The sequence below is a fragment of the Mobula birostris genome, chromosome 21, assembly GCF_030028105.1.
Source record: "Mobula birostris isolate sMobBir1 chromosome 21, sMobBir1.hap1, whole genome shotgun sequence".
NCBI classification, from domain to species: domain Eukaryota; kingdom Metazoa; phylum Chordata; class Chondrichthyes; order Myliobatiformes; family Myliobatidae; genus Mobula; species Mobula birostris.
In genome coordinates this window covers 6,303,917-6,331,505 of record NC_092390.1, presented here as the reverse complement: position 1 = coordinate 6,331,505, position 27,589 = coordinate 6,303,917, and the positions used below count along the sequence as shown (strand labels likewise).

At 41.4% G+C, this 27,589-nt stretch overlaps 1 protein-coding gene across 7 annotated transcripts in view; it reads left to right on the top strand.

Moving 5' to 3' along the window:
* The window catches only part of cfap58 (cilia and flagella associated protein 58), a 292,411-nt gene that overhangs the window by 33,551 nt on the left and 231,271 nt on the right, over nucleotides 1–27,589 (top strand). For 5 of the 7 annotated variants that reach the window (XM_072239675.1, XM_072239678.1, XM_072239679.1 and 2 more), the window contains 2 exons: nucleotides 14,314–14,595; nucleotides 25,280–25,428. In XM_072239675.1, the coding sequence (XP_072095776.1) occupies nucleotides 14,314–14,595; nucleotides 25,280–25,428 (431 nt within the window). Of the gene's footprint in view, nucleotides 1–4,798; nucleotides 4,864–14,313; nucleotides 14,596–25,279; nucleotides 25,429–27,589 lie in introns of those variants that run through there. The other 2 variants (XM_072239674.1, XM_072239676.1) reach the window with 1 other exon arrangement.

Genomic DNA, 27,589 nt, shown 5'->3' with positions numbered 1-27,589 from the left:
TGCAGAAGGACCTCTTTGCTCCTATACTCAACTCCCCATGTTATGAAGGCCAACAGCTTTCTTCACTGCCTGCTGTACCTGTATTCTTACTTTCAGTGACTGATGAACAAGGACACCTAGATCTTGTTGTACTTCCACTTTTCCTAACTTGACACCGTTCAGATAGTAATCTGCCTTCCTGTTCTTGCCACCAAAGTAGATAACCTCACATTTATCCACATTAAACTGCATCTGCCATGCATCTGCCCACTCACCCAACCTGTCCAAGTCACCCTGCATTCTCATAGCATCCTCCTCACATTTCACACTGCCACCCAGCTTTGTGTCATCTGCAAATTTGCTAATGTTACTTTTAATCCCTTCATCTAAGTCATTAATATATATTGTTAATAGCTGCGGTCCCAGCACTGAGCCCTGCGGTACCCCACTAGTCACTGCCTGCCATTCTGAAAAGGACCCATTATTCACTACTCTTTGTTTCCTGTCTGCCAACTAATTTTCTATCCCTATCAGTATCCTACCCCCAATACCATTTGCTCTAATTTTGCCCACTAATCTCCTGTGTGGGACCTTATCAAAGGCTTTCTGAAAGTCCAGGTACACTGCATCCACTGGCTTTCCCATGTCCATTTTCATAGTTACATTCTCAAAAAATTCCAGAAGATTAGTCAAGCACGATTTCCCCTTCGTAAATCCATGCTGACTCGGACCTATCCTGCCACTGCTATCCAAATACGCTGCTATTACATCTCTTATAATTGATTCCAGCATCTTTCCCACCACTGATGTCAGACTAACTGGTCTATAATTGCCTGTTTTCTCTCTCCCTCCTTTCTTAAAAAGTGGGATAACATTAGCTATCCTCCAATCCGCAGGAACTGATCCTGAATCTATAGAACATTGGAAAATGATTACCAATGCGAACACGATTTCTAGAGCCACCTCCTTAAGTACCCTGGAATGCAGACCATCAGGCCCTGGGGATTTATCAGCCTTCAGTCCCATCAGTTTACCCAACACCATTTTGTGCCTGATGCGAATTTCCTTCAGTTCCTCTGTTACCCTTGGTCCTTTGATCACTATTCCATCTGGGAGATTGTTTGTGTCTTCCCTAGTGAAGACAGATCCAAAGTACCTGTTCAGCTCGTCCTTGTTTCCCATACTAATTTCCTTGTTTCCCATACTAATTTCACCCATTTTTGTCTTCAAGGGCCCAACTTTGGTCTTAATTAATTTTCTCCTCTTCACATACCTAAAGAAGCGCTTACTATCCTTCATTATATTCTTTGCTAGCTTACCTTCGTACCTCATCTTTTCCCCCTGTATTGCCTTTTTAGTTATCTTCTGTTGCTCCTTAAAAATCTCCCAGTCCTCTGGTTTCCCACTCATCCTTGCTATGTTATACTTCCTCTCTTTTATTTTTATACTGTCCTTGACTTCCCTTGTCATCCATGGTCGCCCCTTACTCCCCTTAGGATCTTTCTGCCTCTTTGGAATGAACTGATCCTGCACCTTCTGTATTATTCCCAGAAATACCTGCCATTGTTGTTCCACTGTCATCCCTGCTAGGGTATCTTTCCAGTTAACTTTGGCCAGCTCCTCCCTCATGGGTCCATAGTCCCTTTTGTTCAACGATAATACTGACACTTCCGATCTTCCCTTCTCCCTCTCAAATTGTAGATTTAAACTTATCATATTATGGTTACTGCCTCCAAATGGCTTCTTTACCTCGAGTTCCCTTATCAAATCTGGCTCATTACACAACACTAAATCCAGAATTGCCTTCTCCCTGGTAGGCTCTAATACAAGCTGCTCTAAGAATCCATTTCTGAGGCATTCCACAAGCTCCCTTTCTTGGGGTCCAGTACCAACCTGATTTTCCCAGTCTACCTGCATGTTGAAATCCCCCATAACAACCGTAGAATTACCTTTGTGACATGCCAATTTTAACTCTTGATTTAACTTGCACCCTATATCCAGGCTACTGTTTGGGGGCCTGTAGATAACTCCCATAACACACATCAAAGTTGCTGGTGAACGCAGCAGGCCAGGCAGCATCTCTAGGAAGAGGTACAGTTGACGTTTCGGGCCGAAACCCTTCCGGACCGCTAATGCCCCACCTCCCCCTCGTACCCCATCCGTTATTTATTTGTATACACACATTCTTTCTCTCCTTTTTCTCCCTCTGTCCCTCTCACTATACCCCTTGCCCATCCTCTGGGTTTCCCCCCCCTCCCCCTTTTCTTTCTCCCTGGGCCTCCTGTCCCATGATCCTCTCATATCCCTTTTGCCAATCACCTGTCCAGCTCTTGGCTCCATTCCTCCCCCTCCTGTCTTCTCCTATAATTTCGGATCTCCCCCTCCCCCTCCCACTTTCAAATCTCTTACTAACTCTTCTTTCAGTTAGTCCTGACGAAGGGTCTCGGCCCAAAACGTCGACTGTGCCTCTTCCTAGAGATGCTGTCTGGCCTGCTGCGCTCACCAGCAACTTTTATGTGTGTTGCTTGAAATTCCAGCATCTGCAGAATTCCTCGTGATAACTCCCATCAGGGTCTTTTTGCCAGTTTCTCAGTTCTATCCATACTGACTCTACATCTCCTGATTCTTTGTCCCCCTCGCAAGTGATTGAATTTCATTCCTCACCAAGAGAGCCACCTCACTCCCTCTGCCAACCTGTCTGTCCTTTCAATAGGATGTATATCCCTGAATATTCATTTCCCAGCCCTGGTCCTCTTGCAGCCATGTCTGTGTTATTCCCACAACATCATACTTGCCAATTTCCAACTGAGCCCCAAGCTCATCCACTTTATTTCTTATACTCCGTGCATTCATATATAATACTTTTAATCTTTTTAACGTAATACTTTTACTCCCCTCACCTTTCACATCGATTCCTATTGTACTTGGCCGTACTCTCCGATCCCTTCCTGAGCTTTCTGCCCCTTTAATTCTGTTATCTTTCTTAATTGGATCAGTCCATGATTGAATGGCAGATCAGACTCAATGGGCCGAATATGGAAATACGAAAAAGATGGCAAGCCACCCAAGATGAAGAACCAGTACAGGAACGAAATGGTTCATGATGTAGAGGATTTAGTACAGTTGGATATACAAGTTTATTTTCATTCAAACAATCTGAATGTGATTTTCTGCAAGAACTGATTAGTTTTGCGAAGACTTTGACAAGTTACTGAATAAGATTTACTTTGTTTAAAAGTTGTGATGCTGGAGGATTGTCGTGAAAGGAGTTAAGCTGTACAGATATATAAGTTTTGAATCTGAATTTAAAGTTTTCAATTGACTGGAACTAAAACTGAAGTTAACTATAATAAGAATGGGAATTCCATTAGTTTTCTAACTAACTAAGGAAAAAAAAGGGAAAGGTTAGTCTGTAAACCTTTAAATAGGGACTAACACTAGATCTAATTAGTTAAAGTAGTTGGCATAACAAAGGTTATTGTAATGAATATCACTGATTCTAACTAAACAGGAATATGTTTTTTGTTGACCTCTGAGCTTTGGAACCTAACAGAATGTTGGAATTTTGAATTGTTCTTACTCATGTAAATATTTTGTATATCTTGTTTTTTTTATGTAAACAAAACTTTCTTCCAGAAGTGTGTGTTTTCTATTCACCGCCTCCTTCCAATATCTAGAGCTTCTGATAGCCCATTAGCACCTAGTGTAGTTCTATGTAATTTTATTTTTCTCATGAACGGTGTGGCGACCAGTCACATGAGATAGGACAAGTGCTACAGAGGTGTTATATAAAACGGGCGAGCCAGCCAGGAGACAGTGTATTAGATAACCAGTAACACACTGATTGGTATAAAAAACACCAAAAAAATCTTACTGTTCAAACTCAGTTATTCAATTAAGACCTACAGTGAAAGAAAATGGAAGCCATAGAAGAAAAGCGTGTCAAAAGCCAAATGCTGTTTTAGTCAGTGGAACAGAGAAAAATGAGGAAATACTAGACTTTCTAAACGAATATGGCTCAGTTGCCAGAGTTATTCCTCTAACTGACCCCAGTGCAGAATTTCCTAAGTCCCTCATAGTAGAGTACAATTTTGGTTCTGCCGTGCAAGATCTCCAGCCGTTGCTACCACAGACTCCAAAAATTTCCATGTAGTTACTTTAGCCAGTGATTACACTCAGAAAGTTGGAAAAGACACCACTCAAGCTTACTTTGATGAGTTGAAAACCTTAACGAAGCGCAGTGGGAAAGATCATGACAAGATCCCAAGAGAGATGTTTACCTAGAATGGTAAAACCCTTACTGTCGAGAGTAGGGAAATAGTCACTGTTCAAACTGCTGAAGATATACATAACAAGACCACAACTCTTCAATTCAGAGCAGACTCCTCTGATAATAACCAGCCAGAAACAGCTCTAGCTGTGAGGCAGAATAACTCAATCCCTGTAATACAGCTAATGGAGCTGCAGTGAGCTCATCCCTTTCTCCCAATGATCTAAACCCTCCAGATATTCAAAGAGTCATAGTCAAGCATATTGTGTGCAGTAATGACTTGATGGCTCATGACAATCCACCAGTAAGGCTCTGAACTTTTTCTGGTAGAACCCCTCGTCCATCTAATAAGGTGTATTATGCGACTTGGTGTGCTATTGTTGAACTGCTCTTGCAAGACCCAACTGTGTCTGATCTTCATAGAACACAGAAAATATGCGAAAGCTTCTGACATCATCAAGTCGATAAGCCCTGGAGCTTCACCCGCTATTTACGTACAACTCCTAGGTTCAGCTTTTGCCACTATGGAAGACGGAGATGAATTATTCGCCAAATCCATGAACTCAGTACAAAACACGGGTGAAAAACCATCTGCCTACCTACAGAGGCTACAGGTAACATTGACATTGACTGTAAAGTGAGGCGTAGTCGCTAAGTCTGAGATTAAGAAGCATCTCTTAAAGTGATTTTGTAGGGCATGTTGGGACCACTTCCCAGTGTTAGAATAGAAACTAGAACAGTAAAAACAAAACCCGCTATCATTTACCAAATTATTGACATTTCTATGCACCAAGGAAGACAAGCATGCTTCCAGAACCGCACACGTGAAGCAGCATGTAGGGACAGTCACACAACGTGAATTTATGCAGTTTCAGACTGCAGGTGTCTGTAAAGAAGATGATGTTGCACAGCTAATTTCAGTAACTTCTCAACCGACTAAACGAATTGCTGAGCTTCAAAGTCAACTAGCTAATCCACAGACTATCAAAACAGCAAGTGATATGCCACCAAAAGAAAAAGCTGACATAAAGGATAAACAAGAGTTTACACCTACTTACAAACAGCCGAGTGTTAAACCAAAACCTCGGTACTGTTTTAAATGTGGCGAAGACGGGCACATATCCAGACCTTGCTGCTATGAACCCAATCTGGCGTTAGTAGCAGAAAAGAGAAGACAGCTTAAGTAGAGCCGGAGTGAGTGGGAGTCACATCATGGTACACTTAAGCCTCATTTTAAATGTAGAAGCAGTTCCTGTTGTGGGACAAACAGGGACTGACGTTGATAAAGCATGTCCCAAAACCTCCAAGATGTTGCTCGGTGAAACAAGGTCCCAGAAAGAGCGGGAACACATCTTGGAAGTTTACTGAAAGTCATCCATTGGACTCAGGTGATGTGGTTGAAGTTAGCACTGATGTTGTGCAAGCTGTATGTGTGAGTCGTCTTATCCAACAAACAGAACCTGCCATTGCGTAGGTTCGATCCTTAGCGATGTATTCAAGTGCTATACCAGACAGTTACGCACAAGAAGATCAGTGTGGGGGATTACCAGTCATTTCTCATCTCTCTGATGCTGAGATTACAGACTCCTAGTTAGCAGATCCTTGTATTAGGGAAGTCAGCAAGCAGATGGAAATTGGAGAAAAACCATCCCCTTCTGTGAGAAACACAATCCCCAGACTCCCCTACCTTCTCAAAGAATGGGATCGTCTAGAGCTAAAAGATGTAATTCTCTGCAGGAAAAGATTAACCAGAGATCAAACAACATACCAGCTTGTTTTACCTGAAAAGTTTCAATCTGAGGTAGTTAAAAAGTTTTCAAGATGACTTTGATCATATGGGTATTGACTGTACCCTGGACTTAGTCAGAAACCGATTCTATTGGCCCAAGATGGCTGCTGCTGTGGAACACACAATTAAAACATGCGGTCGATGCATAAGAAGAAAGACCTTGCCTGAGAAAGCTGCTTCGTTGTGAGTATTTGACCCTTGCAGCTGGTCTGTATGGACTTTCTTACATTAGAACCCAATCAAAATAACACGAAAGATATATTAGTAATACTGATCATTTCACTAAATATGCTTTGGCTATTCCTACACGTAAGTGCCTATGGGATCATTTCATCTCACATTATGGTTATTCTGAGCACCTACACAGCGATAGAGGGCACAACTTTGAATCCCACTTGATTAAAGAACTGTGTGAGATAGTTGGAATTCAAAAAGTCAGAACTACACCCCATGTCATCCCAGAAGAAATCTTGAGGAAAGGTTTAACAGGACCCTCTTGACTATGTTATGAAAGATAAAAGGCGCTGGCAAGTACCTGTGAAACCCCTAGTCCATGCTTATAGTTGTACTAGGAACGAGACGACTGGCTTTAGTCTGTATGAATTAACGTTTGGAAGACAACCCAGACTTCCAGTTGACTTAGCTATCGGACTACCCTTAAAGAATAAATATGGTACGTCACAGTCTTGGTATGTACAAAATTTGAAATCTCATCTTGAGGAAAACTTCAAGATAGCTACAAGGAACTTAAAGAAGATATAAGGTTGCCTTGGCAGTCAAAGTGAAGGATAATCCAAAGAGCTTTTACAGGTATATTAAGAGCAAAAAGATTGTAAGGGATAAAATTGGTCCTCTTGAAGATCAGAATGGTCGGCTATGTGCGAAACCAAAGGAAATGGGGGAGATCTTAAATAGGTTTTTTGTGTCTGTATTTACTAAGGAAACTGGCATGAAGTCTATGGAATTAAGGGAAACAGGTAGTGAGATCATGGAAACTGTACAGATTGAAAAGGAGGAGGTGCTTGCTGTCTTGAGGAAAATTAAAGTGGACAAATCCCTGGGACCTGACAGGGTGTTCCCTCGGACCTTGAAGGAGACTAGTGTTGAAATTGCAGGGGCTCTGGCAGAAATATTTAAAATGTCGCTGTCTACAGGTGAGGTGCTGGAGGATTGGAGAGTGGCTCATGTTGTTCCGTTGTTTAAAAAAGGATCAAAAAGTAATCCGAGAAATTATAGGCCGGTGAGTTTAACGTTGGTAGTAGTTAAGTTACTGGAGGGGGTACTAAGAGACAGAATCTACAAGCATTTGGATAGACAGGGACTTACTAGGGAGAGTCAACATGGCTTTGTGCGTGGTAGGTCATGTTTGACCAATCTATTGGAGTTTTTCAAGGAGGTTACCAGGAAAGTGGATGAAGGGAAGGCAGTGGATATTGTCTACATGGACTTCAGTAAGGCCTTTGACAAGGTCCCGCATGGGAGGTTAATTAGGAAAATTCAGTCGCTAGGTACACATGGAGAGGTGGTAAGTTGGATTAGACATTGGCTCAATGGAAGAAGCCAAAGAGTGGTAGGAGAGAATTGCTTCTCTGAGTGGAGGTCTGAGACTAGTGGTGTGCCACAGGGATCAGTGCTGGGTCCATTGTTATTTGTCATCTATATCAATGATCTGGATGATAATGTGGTAAATTGGATCAGCAAATTTGCTGATGATACAAAGATTGGAGATGTAGTAGACAGTGAGGAAGGTTTTCAGAGCCTGCAGAGGGACTTGGACCAGCTGGAAAAATGGGCTGAAAAATGGCAGATGGAGTTTAATACAGACAAGTGTGAGGTATTGCACGTTGGAAGGACAAACCAAGGTAGAACATACAGGGTTAATGGTAAGGCACTGAGGAGTGCAGTAGAACAGAGGGATCTGGGAATACAGATACGAAATTCCCTAAAAGTAGCGTCACAGGTAGATAGGGTCGTAAAGAGGGTTTTTGGTACATTGGCCTTTATTAATCGAAGTATTGAGTATAAGAGCTGGAATGTTCTGATGAGGTTGTATAAGGCATTGGTGAGGCCGAATCTGGAGTATTGTGTTCAGTTTTGGTCACCAAATTACAGGAAGGATATAAATAAGGTTGAAAGAGCGCAGAGAAGGTTTACAAAGATGTTGCCGGGACTTGAGAAACTCAGTTACAAAGAAAGGTTGAATAGGTTAGGACTTTATTCCCTGGAGCATAGAAGAATGAGGGGAGATTTGATAGAGGTATATAAAATTATGATGGGTATAGATAGAGTGAATGCAAACAGGCTTTTTCCACTGAGACAAGGGGAGAAGAAAACCAGAGGACATGGGTTAAGGGTGAAGGGGGAAAAGTTTAAAGGGAACATTAGGGGGAGAGTGGTGGGAGTATGGAATGAGCTGCCAGACGAGGTGGTAAATGCGGGTTCTTTTTTAACATTTAAGAATAAATTGGACAGATACATAGATGAGAGGTGTATGGAGGGATATGGTCCTTGAGCAGGTCAGTGGGACTAGGCAGAAAATGGTTCGGCACAGCCAAGAAGGGCCAAAAGGCCTGTTTCTGTGCTGTAGTTTTTCTATGGTTTCTAACTCACCATTGGCAGAATGAAACAAGACCAGAGATGATAAACATATGACAGCTTCAGAGTTGAAAGAAGAAGACCGAGTGCTAGTATGGAATGTGCACCTACGAGGTAAAAACAAACTTGCCGATAAGTGGAAGAAATAGTCTATGTAGTGGTGAGCCAAGCTGGTGATCTGCCTGCCTACAAGGTACATCCTGAAAACCAGTCTGGGCCCATATGAACATTACATAAGGATCTATTGCTCTCTTGTGCAATTTTGCCTTCTGAAGACAATGAACAATTTTCTCCTGTCCCTGTTCACAAGTACACAACTCGCAGGAGTATTAAGAATGAACAGTCTGTTGAAGAGGAAGAAAATCCAATTGACTCTGAAGAGGTTGAGGATGAGGTTTATTACCTCAGACCAAGACTTGACATTGTAGATGAACCTTCTAAAAGCTGAGAAACTTGTAAACAGTTACACAGATGAATTGTAGTCTCCAACCCAAGCCCAAACCAGCCACTTGCAAACACTCCAGTGTCAGACCCAGTGCTGGAATCCCAGAGAAATGCAAGTTACTCACCTGATGTAGAGGAATCCACTGTAGAAAATAACTTGCCTGTCAGTCCTGAAGAAAAACCCAGTGGAAGAAACAATAACTGAGGAAATGTCAGGATGCTATTCGTTGACTATAGCTCAGCATTTAATACCATCATTCCCACAATCCTGATTGAGAAGTTGCAAAACCTGATCCTCTGTACCTCCCTTTGCAATTGGATCCTCGACTTCCAAACCAGAAGACCACAGTCTGGGCGGATTGGTGATAACAAATCCTCCTCGCTGACAATTAACACTGGTGCACCTCAGGGCTGCGTGCTCTTCTCTCTGTATACACAGGACTGTGTGGCTAGGCATAGCTCAAATACCATCTACAAATTTGCTGACAATGCAACCATTGTTGGTAGAATTTCAGGTGGTGACGAGAAGGCGTACAGCAGTGAGATATGCCAGCTAGTGGAATGGTGCTGCAGCAACAACCTGGCACTCAACGTCAGTAATATGAAATAGCTGATTGTGGACTTCAGGAAGAGTAAGATGAAGGAACACATAACAATCCTCATAGAGGGATCAGAAGTGGAGAGAGTGAGCAGTTTCAAGTTCCTGGGTGTCAAGATCTCTAACCTGGTCCCAACATGTCAATGTAGTTATAAAGAAGGCAAGACAGTGGCTATACTTTAGCAGGAGTTTGAAGAGGTTTGGCATGTCAATAAATACAGTCAAAAACTGCTATTGTTGTACTGTGAAGAGCGTTCTGACAGGCTGCATCACTGTCTGGTATGGAGGGGCTACTGCACAGGATCGAAAGAAGCTGCAGAAGGTTGTAAATCTAGTCAGCTCCATCTTGGGCACTAGCCTGCAAAGTATCCAGGACGTCTTTAGGGAGCAGTGTCTCAGAAAGGCAGCATCCATTATTAAGGACCTCCAGCACCCAGGGCATGCCCTTTTCTCACTGTTACCATTAGGTAGGAGATACAAAAGCCTGAAGTGATTCAGGAACAGCTTCTTCCCCTCTGCCATCCAATTCCTAAATGGACATTGAAGCTTTGGACATTACCTCACTCTTTTTTTAATATACAGTATTTCTGTTTTTGTACAATTAAAAAAAATCTATTCAATATACGTAATTGATTTAATTGTTTATTTATTATTATGTTTTACTTTATTTATTATTTTTTTTTCTCTCGCTGTTAGATTATGTATTGCATTGAACTGCTGCTGCTAAGTTAACAAATTTCATGTCACACACTAGTGATAATAAACCTGATTCTGATTCTGATTCGGTGTGTCCTACCTGATGAAAGAAATCTTGAAATTTCGTCAATCTGAGATTCGACAAGAAAAGGAGAAACGGGATGAAGTGTTGACTAGAAAAGATACGATAAATGAAAACTCTCACAAAGAAAAGCTTGAACTCAGAAGGTCTTTTAGACACAGAGAAAAACCTAGAACTCTAACATATCCTGAGCTAGGAAATGCTACGGTGGCAATAGTTCAGTCCCTTTTCCAAGCTCTGCATTCAGCAATTGTAGGGCCTTTTCCAGATTTCACAAATGTTGAACATCCCAAACCCACTACAGCTCAACCTGTAGCAGTGTGCAAAGGGACTTGCGTAAATTCAAAGTGGGAGGGTGTAACCTGGCTTAATTAAACCCAAAGATGTCATGTTAAACAGCTCCACCTGTGCGGGGATGAAAACAAGGTTCACTGAATTAAAAAAAAAAGAATTTGGAAGGAAAAAATGAAGCAAGAATGAGGCATGGCTGACGCAATGTGGGTAAGCGAGAGAAACGCAGCAAACTATTAGAAACTAAAGATATAAAACTGTTAAAAGTGGAATTAGTAGTGTGTATCTCTATTTTCTTGAAACCCGCAAGGAGAAACCCCTGGTGGAGTGATGATAGCGATGAAAGTTCTGTTGAAGCTACAGCTATAACAAGCAGCAGCTGTAACAAGACAATATTGGCAGAGGCGAGTGTCCAAGATCTCTACCGTGAAACCAGGAATTAGTTCTGTTAATCATACCAAGGGATTTGGTCAGGTTTTTTTTTGTGTAAGTATTGTGAATCTACTTTCTGTGGACGATCAACTATTTCATCCAAGAAAACAAAATACAAGCTGGCGAGCCACCCAAGATAAAGACCCAGTGTGGGAACAAAATGTTTCATTTAATACCGTCGCATGTACAAGCTTATTTTCATTTGAAGGATCTGAATTTGATTTTCTGCAAGAACTGATTATCTTTGCAAAGATTTTGATTAGTTACTGAATGAGATTTACTTTGTTTAAAAGTTGTGATGTTGGAGAATTGTTATGAAAGGAGCTGCATTGATGTATAATTTTTGAATTTGAATTTCAGTTTGTAGACAGACTGACTGGAAGTGAAATTGAATTTAGCCATAATACTTAAGAATAGGAATTCAATTAGTTTTTTTTAACTAACTAGGGGAAAAAGGGGAAAAGTTAGTCGGTAAACCTTTAAATAGGGACTAACACTAGATCTAGTTAGTTAGTGAAATTGGAACAACAAAGGTTATTCTAATGAATATCACTGATTCTAACTAAACAAGAACTTGGTTTTTGTTGATACCTGAGATTTTGAACCTAACAGAATGTTGGAATTTTGAATTGTTCTTACTCATGTCAATATTTTGTATATTTTTTTTATATATAAACAAAACTTTCTTCCAGAAATGTGTGTTTTCTGTTCACTGCCTCCTTCCGCTATGTGTTGGCTTACTAGCACCTAGTGTAGTGCTATGTAATTTGATTTTTCTCATAAGGAGTGTGGTGACCGGTCACATGAGATAAGACAAATGCTTCTTCCGCTACCTAGAGCTTCTGATGGCTTACTAGCACCTAGTGTAGTGCTATGTAATTTGATTTTTCTCATAAGGAGTGCGGTGACCAGTCACATGAGATAAGACAAGTGCTACGCAGGTGTTACAGCAGGATAACACAAGTACACGCAATTGACTCTATCTAAACTGTTTGCTCTAAGCACATTGTAGTGTCTAAAGACTATATATATTTATATATATATGTGTGTGTGTGTGTGTGTGTGTGTGTATATTTTTTTTCTTTAGTTAGCTACTATTATTTATACTTTATACTTCAAAGAGTTTTGCTATAGAGTGTATGCACTTCCTGAGTCTAATATTTCAGATTTAGGAGAACAAGAGCCAAAGATTAACATAGTTGCACAGCAGCTCTGTTGCTGTGTGTTATGAAAGAATTCAGTTGATCAGCACAGAACACTGGTACATCCTTACAAATTTCTGGTCTTGGCATTGAACTCTGCCTTATCTAGAGCCAGGTGTCAAGTATCAGTTATTTCTTCTACTTCTGAAAGAAATCTTTCTTATCTGGAGTCAGATGTCACATGCCAGAGATTTCTTTTACATCTGAATGAAATCTCTCTCAAGAGCTCAGCAATGATTCAGGGCGTGCTAAATACTTCATTTTCAATGTACCTTGTCCAGGTACCAGCTTACCATGTTCTCACATAATATTTTGATTCTAACTCTTCCATAATCAGACACGACAGTAAAACAGATAGCATCATCTTCATTTATTCCCCACATGTTGGAGGAGAGTACTGTCAATCTACACGCTCATCACCAAGGATATTCATGAATAAGTCCAGCACTGAACCAGTAATAATGGTGGTTCCCCCTTCAACCTACAATGCATCAGTGATGGTCTGGGCTTATAGGCTTTTCTGCTCTCCACTGATACTCATTTACTGATACTACATTAACATGCTTGAGGGCTTCTGCCAGCGATGCTTGTGTTAAATTCTAGAATTCAAGTGACTTCCAAATGGAATATCAGTGATGGAGGAAGATGAAGTGGACCAGCCTGGGGACAGCCTGCAGATGCCAACATAGTACATCATCCTCACGTCTTAAATGACTCTTTGATCAACTTGCCATCCGGCACTCTAGAGCATAGTCGAGACTCAAGCGTATTGTTATCAAAACTAGGATATACTGTATCTCACAGACTATTCTGTACCCGAATCCCTGTTACATCTCTTTTCATTTCTTTAACTTGAATAACATCCTGTGCCGTGGTACTGTAGTCAGTTTTCCCATCCTCTCTTCAATTTCTGGTGTCATCTGACCTGTTTGGCATGGGTGACCCTACCAATAGCCAAAGCATAAAGCCCTGACTCCAGCCAACTTAGCTCTCTGGGTCATTGAGGCATGCAAGGCTCCAAATCTCATGACAAGTTTGTGATCCTCTTGGAGGCTACTTTCCTCTAATCACCTTAAAATTATGCCCTCTGAAGAAGCCATTTCCACCCTAAGATAACGGCACTGGCTGTCCACTCTATCTTTGCCTCTTATCATCTTCTATCCCAGATCACGCTGAAGGTATATTCAGCATGAATATACAATGATTTCCACAGAACACAATGATTTCCAACAGCTCCCACATGCTTCATTTATTGAACTTATCTAATTTATTTAATCCTTTTAAGTATAAAGCCACATTATTACTCTTGATTCATCCTGGGACCTCACTCACCTAAGTTCACACTCTGTGACAGATTTAGTAGGTTTCAAAGACACATACCCAGGTACCACAAGATCTGAGTCAGTTAACCAGTTCCAGTTTCTTACCTAATTACCTGGGAGACAAGCAGGCGACTAGCCTATCACCTTATGCTACTTATTTACCACAGAAAATGAAAGGTGTTATATAAATAAGTTCTTGTTGCTGGCAGACTGGAGACAGCCAACTGCCAAGTGAACTAGATCAGGAAAAACATTAAGAAATACCCAACATGGTGAAATTTCTGAAATAATAGAAGAAAACAAAGATATAGATGCATCTTTTGAGCACATCAAATAAGCTGACTTCCTTGTGGCAGTTTGATTTAAACAAAGAGCTTTATGTTGCTCTTCCAGTCTTCTTTCCCAGGGTTATCTGCATTTACAACATCATGGAAATTCTTCATCCATAGATGTTAAGTTTGCGCAATAAATTCCTAAAGATGGCAAATACATTCCGAGAGACTACTGGACATAATAATGAAGAGAGAACATGCTGATAATTGTTTCTGCTTGAATCCTGGGTGTTTATAAATAATCTAAAATGATAATGTACTTTCCTGTTGCTCTTCTGCAGGAACAGGCAGAGAAGGGGATGAAGGAGGATAATGCCTTTGAGGCACTGGAGCACGACTTTCAAGAGGTCCTTAATGATCTCATGGGAGACAAGGGACTTGAGAAATTTCGTGTTGAATATGAAAAGCTGCATCGAGCCCTTAAAAAATCCCATGAAAATGAGAAACGTTTGATGTCAAAATGCAAAGAACTAAATGCTGAGATCGTTGCAAATTCAGCTAAAGTGACAACTGCTCTTAAACTTTCACAAGATGACCAGTCGACGATAGATTCCTTAAAACAGGTGAGATTTTTTACTTTTCTTTATGTTGGAATGTGATGGTAGCTGTGCAGATTCTAATTTTCAGCAGTTAGAAAGCACCCAGAAATTGACACATTCACCTTGTACGTAAATTATTAACCAGGATGGTTTTTTTTTGTTTGAAAGATTGCCAAGTCAGCCTATTTCTCCAGGTGTTTAGATTTTATATATCATATTATCATCGTTGTTCCTCCCAGTTGCACCATATACAGTAAAACTCTGATAATGTGTCATCCTATTGTTCAGAAATCCTAATGTACTGTACAACATCTGGTTCATGCATTAGTTCAGAAAGTGAGCCAGCCCTCTAGAGTCCAAGTAGGTCAACTCATGAGCTGCCATGTCCTTTTTCACAGTAAATATAGGCAAGAAGTCTTCAGTTAGACCTCCTCTATTTTCCATGTCTCCACACAACGAGTTCCACACTGCACTTTAAGGGACCTATTCCCTCCCTAGCTACCCTTTTGCTCTTAATATATTTATAGAATCCTTTAGATCCTACTTTATCTTACTTGCCATCTGGTGTCTTTTAGCTCTCATGATTTCCTTCTTAATTGTACTCTTGCATCCTTTATATTCCTCAAGGGAATCACTTATTTCAGCTGCCTATACCTGACATCTGCTTCCTTCTTTACTGTGACAAAAGCTTCAATCTCCCTCATCTGTCGAAGTCCCTACTATTCCTAGCCTTACCCTTCACTCTTACAGGAACATGCTGCTCCTGACTCTTCTGATTTCAATTTTAAAAGCCTCTCATTTGTCAAATGTCCCATGACTAGCAAACTGCTACTCCCAATCAACTGTTGTGATGTTTTAGTCAGCTTGCAGCTGGAGCTTGACCCCATAGCTTTTGTCCATGGTATCTCCTGTTCATGATGGTATTGAACCTCGAGGTCTGTCGAGATCCATGAGACCATAAGACATAGGAGCAGAATTGCGCCATTCGGTCCTTCAAGTCTGCTCCGCCATGCCATCATGGCTGATCCCAATACAGGTGTCCCCCACTTTTCGAGTGTTCGCTTTACGAAACCTCACTGTTACGAAAGATCTACATTAGTTACCTGTTTTTGCTAACAGAAGGTGTTTTCACTGTTACGAAAAAAGGCAGCGCGTGCCTCGAGCAGCCAAGTTCCTCCCCCGGAACTGTATTCAGGCCAGCATTGCTTAAACACGTGCCTGTGAGCGGCTGTTAGCAAGATGAATTCTCAGGTATCGGAAAAGCCTAAAAGAGCTTGTAAGGATGTTACACTTAGCGTAAAACTAGACATAATTATGCATTTCGATCGTGGTGAACGAAGTAAGAACAAAGTGAGTTTGGCTTGTAGAAGTTAATGAAGAGGATGTTGAAGAGGTTTTGCCATCCCATGACCAAGAACTGATAGATGAAGAGGTGATGCAATTGGAAGAGGAAAGGATAACAATCGAAACCGAATGCAGTAGCGAACAAGACCGAAAGTGAAGTTGTCCAGGAACTGAACGTGAAGCAACTGCGTGAGATTTTCACTGCAATAATTGCAGAAAAGTATGACTTTCATTTTGAAAGGGTACATCGGTTTAGGGCGTATTTGCAAGATGGTTTGAGTGCTTACAAAGAACTGTAGAAAAATGCCCGAGGCTAAGCAGTCAAGCATACTGTCATTTTTCAAGCCTTCCACATCAGCCACAGCAGATGACGAACCTCGACCTTCAACATCGAGGCAGGCAGACATAGCAGAAAATGACCTGCCTGCCCTGATGGAAACAGATGACGATGAAATGACAACCCAGTGTCCCACCACCCCAACCCCCGGGCTGCGGACCGATATATTGCCATGGAGAATGCAGCGGTAGCCGGGATGCATCCAACACATCTTTAAGAAAAAAAGCCGAAATAAACAAGCTAATTAATTAGGTGCCGCCCAGCACGTAAATGTCGGCCCAGATCAGAGGCGATTGCTGATTGCGTTGCCTCTGATCTGGTCCAACATTTACGTACCGGGCGACACCTAATTAATTAGCTTGTTTATTTTGGCTTTTTTCTTAAAGATGTGCTGGGTGCATCCCGGCTATCGCTGCATTCTTCGCGTATTGGTATCGGTTCGCTGCCCGGAGGTTGGAGATCACTGCACCACCCCAATCTCCGACGACTCAGCCTAACACACCATCATCAGAGTGCTTGGCGCTGTCTTCTCGATTCCGGTAAATGATACTACACTGTACATACATTATTTCTACTTTATATAGGCTGTGTATATTTATGTGTTATTTGGTATGATTTGGCAGCTTCATAGGCTAAAGGTTACTGGAGAGAGTGTTTCTGCCGAGAGCGCTTGCGTGAGATTTTCGCTATGGAGAATAGTGTGGCAATGACTGTAGAAAAGTATTTCTACTTTATATAGGCTGTGTGTTTATCATATCATCCCTGCTTTTACTATATGTTACTGTTATTTTAGGTTTTATGTGTTATTTGGCATAATTTGGTAGGTTTTGTTTGGGTCTGCGAACGCTCACAAATTTTTCCCATATAAATAAATGGTAATTGCTTCTTCACTTTACCACATTACGGTTTCATAGGAACGCTCTACCTTCGGATGGTGGAGGAAACCTGTACCACTCAACCCCATACACCTGCCTTCTTGCAATAACCTTTGATGCCCTGATCAATCAGGAAACTTATCAAAATTTCGCTTTAATACCCACGGTCTTGGCCTCCACAGCTGTCTGTGACATTCCACAGATTCACTACTGTCTGGCAAAAAAAATTCTTCCTTAACTCTGTTCTAAAAGGCTGCCCCTCAATTTTGAGGCTGTGCCATCTAGTTCTGGATACCCCCACCATAGGAAACATCCTCTCCACATCCACCCTATCTAATCCTTTCAACATTCAGTAGGTTTCAATGAGATACCCCTGCATTCTTCTAAATTCCAGTGAGTACAGGCCCAAAGCTGCCAAATACTCCTCATATGTTAAACCCTTTATTCCCAAAATCATCCTCGTGAACCTGCTCTGGATTCTCTCCAATGACAGCATGTCCTTTCTGAGATATGGGGCCTAAAACTGTTGGCAATACTCCCAAATACAGCCTGACTAGTGTGTTATGAAACCTCAGCATTATCTCTTTGCTTTTATATTCTATTCCCCTTGAAATAAATGCCTTCCTTACCACAGACTCAGCCTGTAAATTAACCTTCTGGGAGTCTTGCACAAGGACTCCTAAGTCCCTCTGCACCTCTGATGTCTGAATTTTCTCCCCATTTAGATAATAGTCCACACTATTGTTCCTTTTACCAAAATGCATTATTGTACATTTTCCAACACTGTATTCCATCTGCCACTTTTTTGTCCATTCTTCCAATTTGTCTAAGTTCTGCTGCAATCGCAGTGCTTCCTCACCACTACCTAACCCTCCACTTATCTTCGTATAATCTGCACACTTTGCCAAAAAGCCATCAGTTCCATTATTCAAATCGTTGACAAACAATGTGAAAAGTATTGGTCTCGATACTAACCCTTGAGAAACACCACTAGTCACTGGCAGCCAATCAGAAAAGGCCCCCTTTATTCCTAATCACTAATTCCTGTTGGCACGTGGCCAAGTGGTTAAGGCGTCGGTCTAGTGATCTGAAGGTTGCTAGTTCAACCCTCAGCTGAGGCAGCGTGTTGTGTCCTTGAGCAAAGCACTTAATCACACATTGCTCTGTGACGACACCGGTGCCAAGCTGTATGGGTCTTAATGCCCTTCCCTTGGACACATCGGTGGCGTGAAGAGGGGAGACTTGCAGCATGGGCAACTGCTGGTCTTCCATACAACCTTGCCCAGGTCTGCACCCTGGAAACCTTCCAAGGCACAAATCCATGGTCTCATGAGACTAACGGATGCCTATATAAAACTTCCCGCCTGTCAGCCATGCCAGCCATTCCCCTATCCATGCCAGTATATTTCCTGTAATGCCATAGGATTTTATGTTATTAAGCAGCCTCATGTGTGGCATCTTATCACATGCCTCCTGAAAATTTAAGTAAATGACATCCACTGCTTCTCCCTTGTCCACCCTGCTTGTTACTTCCTCAAAGAATAACAGATTTGTCAGGCAAGATTTCCCTTTACAGAAACCATGGGTAACTTTGAGTTATTTTGCCATTAGTCTCCAAGTACCTTGAAACCTCATTGTTAATAATGGACTCCAACACTTTCCCAACCCTTGAGTTTAGGGTAATTGGCCTATAATTTTTTTTCTTTTGCCTTCCTCCCTTCTTAAAGAGTGGAGTGACATTTGTAATTATTTTGTCCTCCGGAACCATAGTGATTCTTGAAAGGTCATAGGCAATTCATCTGCTATCTCTTCAGCAACACCTTCCAGAACTCTGGGATGTAGTCCCTCTCGTCCAGGTGATTTATCCACCTTAAGACCTTTCAGTTTGCCGAGCACTTTTTCCTTTGTAATAACAATGGCACTCAGTCCTGCTCCCTGACACTCACAGATCTCTGACACACTGCTCCCTCTCTTGCGATCTGACACCAATCTGATTTTCCCAATCCCCTTTCATATTGAAGTCTCCCATTACAATCGTGGCATTACCCTTATTACATGCCTTTTCTAGCTTCCTTTGCAATCTCAATTCTGGTCATGGCTCAGAACTGGAAAATAGGTTTGTAGGGATGGTTTATGGGTCCAGCGCAGGCATTTAGGTGACAAGTTGGGGTTTGGAACAGGGATAAGAGGGAATTAGAGGCAGTAAATGAAGAATCAGGGGCTGAAGCTGATAATCAGACTGCAGGTCTGAGCACTCTGCGGTTGAAGGTCAATGATTCCTTTAGTCAATGACAAAGGTCAGAAGTCCCTCTGGATAAGGGCTGGTGATCCTCTTTGGGATGGGATTCATGCGTAGGTCAGTCAGTGGTCAAGGCCCTTGCAAGTCTGGTGGTTGAGGCTCAGAGGTTGAAGCCAGGGGTCAAAATCCAGAGATCGGTGGGTGAATCTAGAGATCGAGGCCTGAAGGTCAAAATCTCTGGGCTGGCATGTCCAATCCATGGAATGTAGGTTGGAGACCTGATATCTATGAGACTGGGACCAAGGACCCAGAGGTGGTATGTCCTGGGTTTGGAGGCCTGCCTGTGTGTGTGAATGGCTGGGTAGAAGGGTACGAAGGGGCTTGTTCTTCTGTTGTTGTTTTGTTTTGTTGTTGTTGCTTGTGTTGTTCTGCTGAACATGGTAGGCATGCTATGTTGGTGCTAGAACATATGCAACACTTGTGGCTGCCCCCAGCAGAAATGGAACTTATTACCATATGTTTCAATGTACATGTGATAAATAAACAAACCTGAATCTGAATTTCTGTATTTTTCACTCCCTTTAAGCTCACTAGGTTCACTGCAAAATTTATTATTCTACTGCATAACATGTAAAACAATAAAATAAACGTGTGGCTGTTAATAGGAGTAACATCCCATGGTCCAGAATATTTGCTAGTCCAGTACCAACAGGATCCCAGGGTACTGGATTATCGGAGTTTCATTAACTAGGCAGTCAGGAAATGTTTCAAAGTAATATGCATTGCAAGTGGAGACGGAAATGTCCTTAAAGTTCAAGTTATGTTGCAATGTTTGCACATGAATAAATAATGATGGCATTGCACAGTGTTAATAAAAAGGGGAATCATATGAGTAATGAGGAAGAGTTTCATCTTACCTTTTAATTTACTCAGACAAATACCCTAGAATATTGCATCATTCCCTTCATAGGGAATGGAAATGAAATGGTTGTTAATGGAAATGAGTAAGTGCGGGTATTTTTGTAGAGAGTAAGATCGACTAGAAGCAGAATGTTCCAATGGATGTCCTGGTGATGTGCTATGTTCACTGAATTGTGTTAGCACCTCATCTTTTCTACTTTAGTTTCCCAACACATTTCAACTCTGCTGAACAGGCTGTTCCAGCCTTTCGAGCCACACCACCTAGCATCCCACCTATTTAACCCTAGCCTAATCACGGGACAATTTACAATGACCAATTAACCTACCTAACTGGCACATCATTGGACTGTGGGAAAGAACCCATGCAATCCACAGGGAGGATGTACAAATTCCTTACAGAGCTGGAAATGAGCTCCAAACTCTGACGCCTCAAGCTGTAATGATGTCGTGGACAGTATCATGGTACCACTCTGCACGCTAATTATTTTATCTTGTAATGAACTGATCTGTGTGGACTGATGCAAGGCGTTTTTCACTTTATCTTGGTATATGTGACAATGATCAATCAATTTACCTGTGGAATAATAGAACAGAGTACAGCACAGGAACAGGCCTTTTGGGCCACAATATCTGCACCAAATATAATGCTGAATTAAACTAAATCTCTTCTTCCAGCACACGATCCATATCCCTCCATTTATGTGAATCCCAGCCTCCTAATTAGGACTACCATAACTGCTTTCATCTTCTTGTTACCTTGTTGGACACTGGTGTGAGGAACACCATGTCTAGAACATGAATCTCTATAAGGAAGTGCAATCATATCTGGGTATGGATGTCTTGAAGGGTCTCGGCCCACTGTTTCAGATGAAGGGTTTTCGGCACCAAACGTCGACTGCTTTTGCTGAAGGCTTACTCTTTTCCATAGAGTTCCTCCAGTATTTTGTGTGTTTGCATGGATGTCCTGAAACCAGACACTGGTGTAGAGAATGAATATCGGGGACATATTTGATCTTCAAATATATTTCCTGACTTGCAAGTTTTTAAAGAAATTTCCAAAAATCTTGCAAGATAATTGATTTGAAATGTTCATCCAAGTCCTCCAACCTTTCCCATTAGAAATAGTAGAATCACCTATAGCTTCAATGTACTTCCCATTCCTGCTACACAATGTCTTGGGCAAGGTTAAAAAAAAAATCAGAATAATCTCGATTTTCTCCTTGCCATACTTTTCTGTATTATGCTGATGTTTATTGTGTTGCTGATTTTTTTTATTTAGCTGTGATCATCATAGAGATCAATAATGAGCTAAAGTATAGATAGAGAAACAGGGCAGCACAGTGGCACAGGTAGAGCTGCTACCTCACAACACAATCCCGACCTCCAGTACTGCCTGTGTGGAGTTTGCACTTTTTACCTGTGACCGTCCAATTTCTTTCAACATCCCAAGTATGTGCCGTTTGGTAGGTTAATTGATCAACGTAAATTACTCATTTTGCGTATTGGAATGGTCGAATTTGGGGAAAGTGAGAAGAATAAATTTGGATTAGTTCAGGATTTGACATGATTGATAGCTGGTTCAGACTTGGTAGGCTGAAGGGCTAGTTTCCATTCTGTATGACTCTGTAATGTTAGTGCCACAGTTGGGTCTCAGAGAATCAGTGAACCTTGAGTAAAATGTGTATGTTAATAAGTGATTCCGTAGTGTACAAATATTTGTGCTATGTGTACTATTATAATAATGTGCAACACAATTAAGAGCAATTACACATAATTATATTTTAATTAATTAGACTATTACATGAAGATTTCGTTTTGCAGGGCTACCAGATAACATCAGGAATAGGACTAACTAAATTGCTCTCATATAAAAATGGATATTGCTAAATGGTGTGTAAATGTGAAGCTCTCATTTATGGGTCACACCAACATGTTACTGAGAATATGTCCATGTAATCAGTACACTGTGGATTTGAAATGTACTGTGTGTCACAATATAGTGTGCTCATTGCTACTGGAATTTACAATGCCTCACTCCATTTCCACCATGTGACAATATACATTATGTTCACCACTGGTTTACATAACCTGTGAATGTGCAGTTTGGTGAGATGTACTGTCAATGCATATATGGACTATCTGTACTGGAATGTCACCATATACTACCCTGAGATTCAATTTTCTTTTGGGCATACTCTATAAATCCATAATAGGACAATAACCATAATAGATTCAACTGGGCTTTCAGTCAGTGTGTAAAAGATAACGAATTGTGCAAATACAAATAATAATAATAGACATCTGTTAGTCTCGTGCGACCATGGATTTGCGGCTTGGAATGTTTCCAGGATGCAGGCCTGGGCAAGGTTGTATGGAAGACTGGCAGTTGCCCATGCTGCAAGTCTCCCCTCTCCACGCCACCGATGTTGTCCAAGGGAAGGGCACTAGGGCCGATACAGCTTGGCACCAGTGTCGTCGCAGAGCAATGTGTGGTTAAGTGCCTTGCTCAAGGACACAACACGCTACCTCAGCTGAGGCTCGAACTAGTGACCTTCAGATCACTAGACTGACGCCTTAACCACTTGGCCACACGCCAACACAAATACAAAAAGAAAAAAATAAATAAGCATTAGATACGAGAATATGAGATGAAGGGTCCTTGAAAGTGAGTCCAAAGGTTGTAGGAATGTTGCAGTGATAGGGCGAGTGAAGTTATCTATACCCTTTGGTTCAAGACTCTGATAGTTGAGGGATATTGTATTACTAAACACAAAATAATCTGCAGATGCTGGGGTCAAAGCAACACTCACAACACGCTGGAGGAACTCAGCAGGTTGGGCAGCATCCGTGGAAAAGATCGGTCGACGTTTCTGGCCGGAACCCTTCGTCAGGACTGAAGAGGGAAGGGTCAGAGGCCCCATAAAGAAGGTCGGGGGAGGGTGGGAAGGAGAAGACTGGTAGGTTCCAGGTGAAAAACCAGTAAGGGGAAAGATAAAGGGGTGGGGGAGGGGAGGCAGGGAGGTGATAGGCAGGAAAGGTGAAGAAGGAATAGGGGAAAACACAATGAGTAGTAGAAGAAGGCGGAACCATGAGGGAGGTGATAGGCAGCTGGGGGGGGGGCAGAGTGACATAGGGATAGAGGAAGGGAGGGGGAGGGAATTACCGGAAGTTGGAGAATTCTATGTTCATACCAAGGGGCTGGAGACTACCTAGATGGTATGTTCATTCCAAGGGGCTCCCTGCTTCCCTTCCCCCACCCCTTTATCTTTCCCCTTACTGGTTTTTCACCTGGAACTTACCAGCCTTCTCCTTCCCACCCTCCCCCCACCTTCTTTGTAGGGCCTCTGCCCCTTCCTTCTACAGTCCTGACGAAGGGTTCCAGTCCGAAATGTCAACTGATCTTTTCCACGGATGCTGCCCGACCTGCTGATTTCCTCCAGCGTGTTGTGAATATTGTATTATTTTTGTTGAAGCCTATCGTTAAAAACACATGGGCTGACGATATTGAAGCTATTTGCACTTCCCCAAGCTTAGGTTATATGATAAAATCTTTATAATTATCATCATGTTGCAGACATAGCTGACATGTATGGGCCTTTCTGCTTTGAACATAGAAGAATGACTTTTCAGGCAATCTCAGAAGATAATTAACAGCTAATTGTGATAATGTGGGACTTGAGTATATGTAAGCTAGGGAGTAAGTTCAGCAGTTTTCTTTCCTTAGCCTTATGGGGGTTCAAAGACATTATTTTTATACCAAAAACACAAGAGATTTTGCAAATGCTGGAAATCCACAGCAACATGCACAAAATGCTGAAGGAATGGAGCAGTTCAAGTAGCATCTATGGAGCAGAATAAACATTCAGCATTTTGGGCCAAAACCCTTCATCATGAGTCATCATCAGGACAATTAATTTGGTATTTCTATATGAAGTTAATTAGTACCAGATGTCTGTTTGCTAATTAGTAAACTGAATTCAAATTATAAAACTGTCATGGTGAGATTTGAACTCACATTCTCTGGATCCTTCCATTAGAGATCTAGATTTCCAAAACAGTGCCATAGATCCAAGCAACACACACAGAATGCTGGTGGAACGCAGCAGGCCAAGCAGCATCTATAAGAAGAAGTACAGTCAACGTTTCAGGCCAAGACTCTTCAAAGTCCTGACGAAGGGTCTCCGCCCAAAACGTCGACTATTTCTTCCTATAGATGCTGCCTGGCCTGCTGCATTCCACCAGCATTTTGTGCGTGTTGCTTGAATTTCCAGCATCTGCAGATTTTCTCGTGTTTGCGCCATAAATCCAATGTACTTTTACCTTCTCCCGATGCCTAGTTACATTAGGTTCATTAGGCTACAGAATAGCACCACACATTGTTAGGATGAGGGAAAGTGCAAAGTCTTCATACACTTAAATGTTCCAATTTTTGGACAGGCACATTAAAAAGCCACATAGATAGGTGCCCTTAGTATGTGGAGTCATTATTTCTTTGTGGGTGGAAAATGCAGATGTAACTGTGAAACAGAATGGATCAGTTATTTCCCCAGGCAATAAATCAATCAGAGTGCTTCAGGATGACAATGTTTCATTAGAATTTGATACGTTTCTCTTTCCGTAGATGTTTTCCGATCTACTGGGTGTACCCAGCATTTTGTGTTTTTATTTCAGTTTTCCAGCATCTACACCTTTTAATGTTCAATAATACACTCCTTTATCATTTTTGCCAAAACATTTGCTTCACTCGTTTCTAGCTGTGATGTGTGATTTTGTGCCAAGAATACAAGTTAGAAAGTAGTTGACTAATTCATTTATATCATCCACAATAAACAAGTGAGTTTTATTCCATTAAAATTAATAATACTCAGCACAATGTGAGATCCATGTACAGTAACATTTCCTTTCATTAATAAAATGAAAAACGAATTGCCCACTTCAAATTATGAATGCTTCAGCTAATTTTGTTCTATATATTTTTATTAAAATAAATAGGAGATTGAAAAAGCTTGGAAAATGGTTGATACAGCTCTTGAACAGGAAAAACGAGGAAAAGAAACCATTCGCTCCCTGAAGCAAGAAATTAGTAACCTAACCAGGCTGGTGGAGCAAGGTGCTGGACTCTCATTGGGTCAAGAGAGCAGGTAATTTTTTCCTTTTTTCCACTTTACTTTCTTCTCTAGAATTTGATAATGCATACCTATCCTTATGTTGTTAGTGTGATATGTGTGACGGCTTTACCTTAAACTGGATAATTTTAGCTTCAGGGTTTAGGGAATCAACATTGTGATTAGATACAAAAATCAGGTGGTCAATTCTCTGTTCATTTTAGACTACTTACTCAGATTCAAGTAACTGCTGGCCTCATTCTTGCTTGGATGAAGCTGGCCGGTAGGCTTTTCGGTCCTGCATGGCAACCAAGAACAGACTTAAATGAGCAACCATATATAAACAACTGTATCGCATTACGTAGAATCACTTTTATCCAGCAGGTGCTCGGCATTCAAGTAAAGAAACTGTGGTTTCTCTTGATTATTCCCTCAGCAGGGACCAAAAATAACGCCTACACCTGTCACTGGGGGCTATGTTTTCTAACATTGATTTGGAATTATGAAATGCTAAAAATTCACACACAATGCAGTTCAAATAGCAATTGAGCCATTTATGCCTATATAATTATTTGTCTACAAGCTTTGAATAATCTTTTGTAACTTTTCAGTACACTTCACTTCAGAAAACATTATTAAACTGTTCACACAAAACCACTCCTGCATATTTCAAAATCTACTAGCTGATTACATTACGATATTTTCTGAAGGTTGGCTGCAAAGGATGTAAAGTGCAGCCTACTTTGAGGCCCTCTGTTGGTCAGGCTAGACCATGGATATTGCATTCCAGCCGTCTAAGTGATACGATATGGAGAGCAAGTTGTTGCCCATGCAGCAGGCTCCCCCTGTCTACACAGCTGATGAATCCAAAGAAACGACAGACTCTGATGCAGTTTGGCATCAGTGGCATCACAGGAGTTGCCAGTTGGCATTGAACTCAGTGTAGGGCTGCCTTAGGGAGTCCTCTCTGGATCTTTACTCTGGGTTTACCCAAAAACCTTCCCCATGAGTAGTTATATCTGCAAGGCAGCAGAGGATTGAGATCAGCGTTTTCCTTCTCCATGGCTGACAAGCCCCATATGCCCAAAGAAACTGGTTTTAAGTCACCAGTAAGCAGCATTTGCCCTTTCTCCTGTCAGTAGAAATGGTTCCATAAGGCTTAGTAATTATTTGATAAGCATGCCATTGGGGGGCTTATCCCCACTAACACCACTCCCGCCAGCCAGGCCAACTTTAAGGAACATTAATTATTTTGAAACCTGCCAACTGTTAATGAGTGCATCATTAGAAGTGATGTGTAAGATCTTTCTGATTTTGAATCAATTTAGAATTTATACCTGGGATAGAAGTGAATTTTTAACATTTACTGAAACTTGAAAGGCATGTCAGAATACAACACCAAAACACAAATATTCGGTTTGTTACCTTCAAATTTCAGTGGCCTGAGAAACGCAGTAAATCACTGTCAAGTCTGAAAATTAATGCCAGTTGTGTGTCGAAAATAGAGAACTGAGAGCAAAAGAAAACTGAAATGTGGGGAAAAGTCACCTAATGGTGGCAGAGTGCTGCAGCAGGTAGTGCTACTTCCTCACGGCTCCAGCAACCTGGATTTGAACTTGACCTTTGTTGCTGTTTGTATGAAGTTTGCATGCTCTCCCTGTGCTGCAGGGCTTCCCCTACATTATAAAACTCATTAGTTAGGTAGCAAAATAATCTAAGGGGAATTAATTAGAAAGTGGGAGAGAAATAGTTGCAAAATCCTGAGAAAGAAGAAGGGGAATAAAAATTGCTGGTGTTGCTGTGCCTAGGGATGGACTGGATAGCCTCCTTCATAAAATATAGAACACAGAATGGTACAACACAGGAAGAAGCCCTTAAACCCACAATGTTATGTCAAAATAATTAAGGTAATGATTCCTAACTAAACTGATCCCTTCTGCCTGCACATGGTCCACATCCCTCCACTCTTGGCAAATTCTGGTGCCTATCTAAGAGTATCTTAAACACCACTATTGTATCTGCCTCCACTACCACAAAGGGATGATCAATGTTGAATTATAAAATATGTAATTGACAAAATACAACTGCTGATAATTCAAGTAACGAGAACATTCAGAGTGAAGGTGCATGGGTTATGGGCATTGTCTTTCAGATCAGATTGGCTTAGTTTTTTTATAGGATAAAAATAGAGCATCTT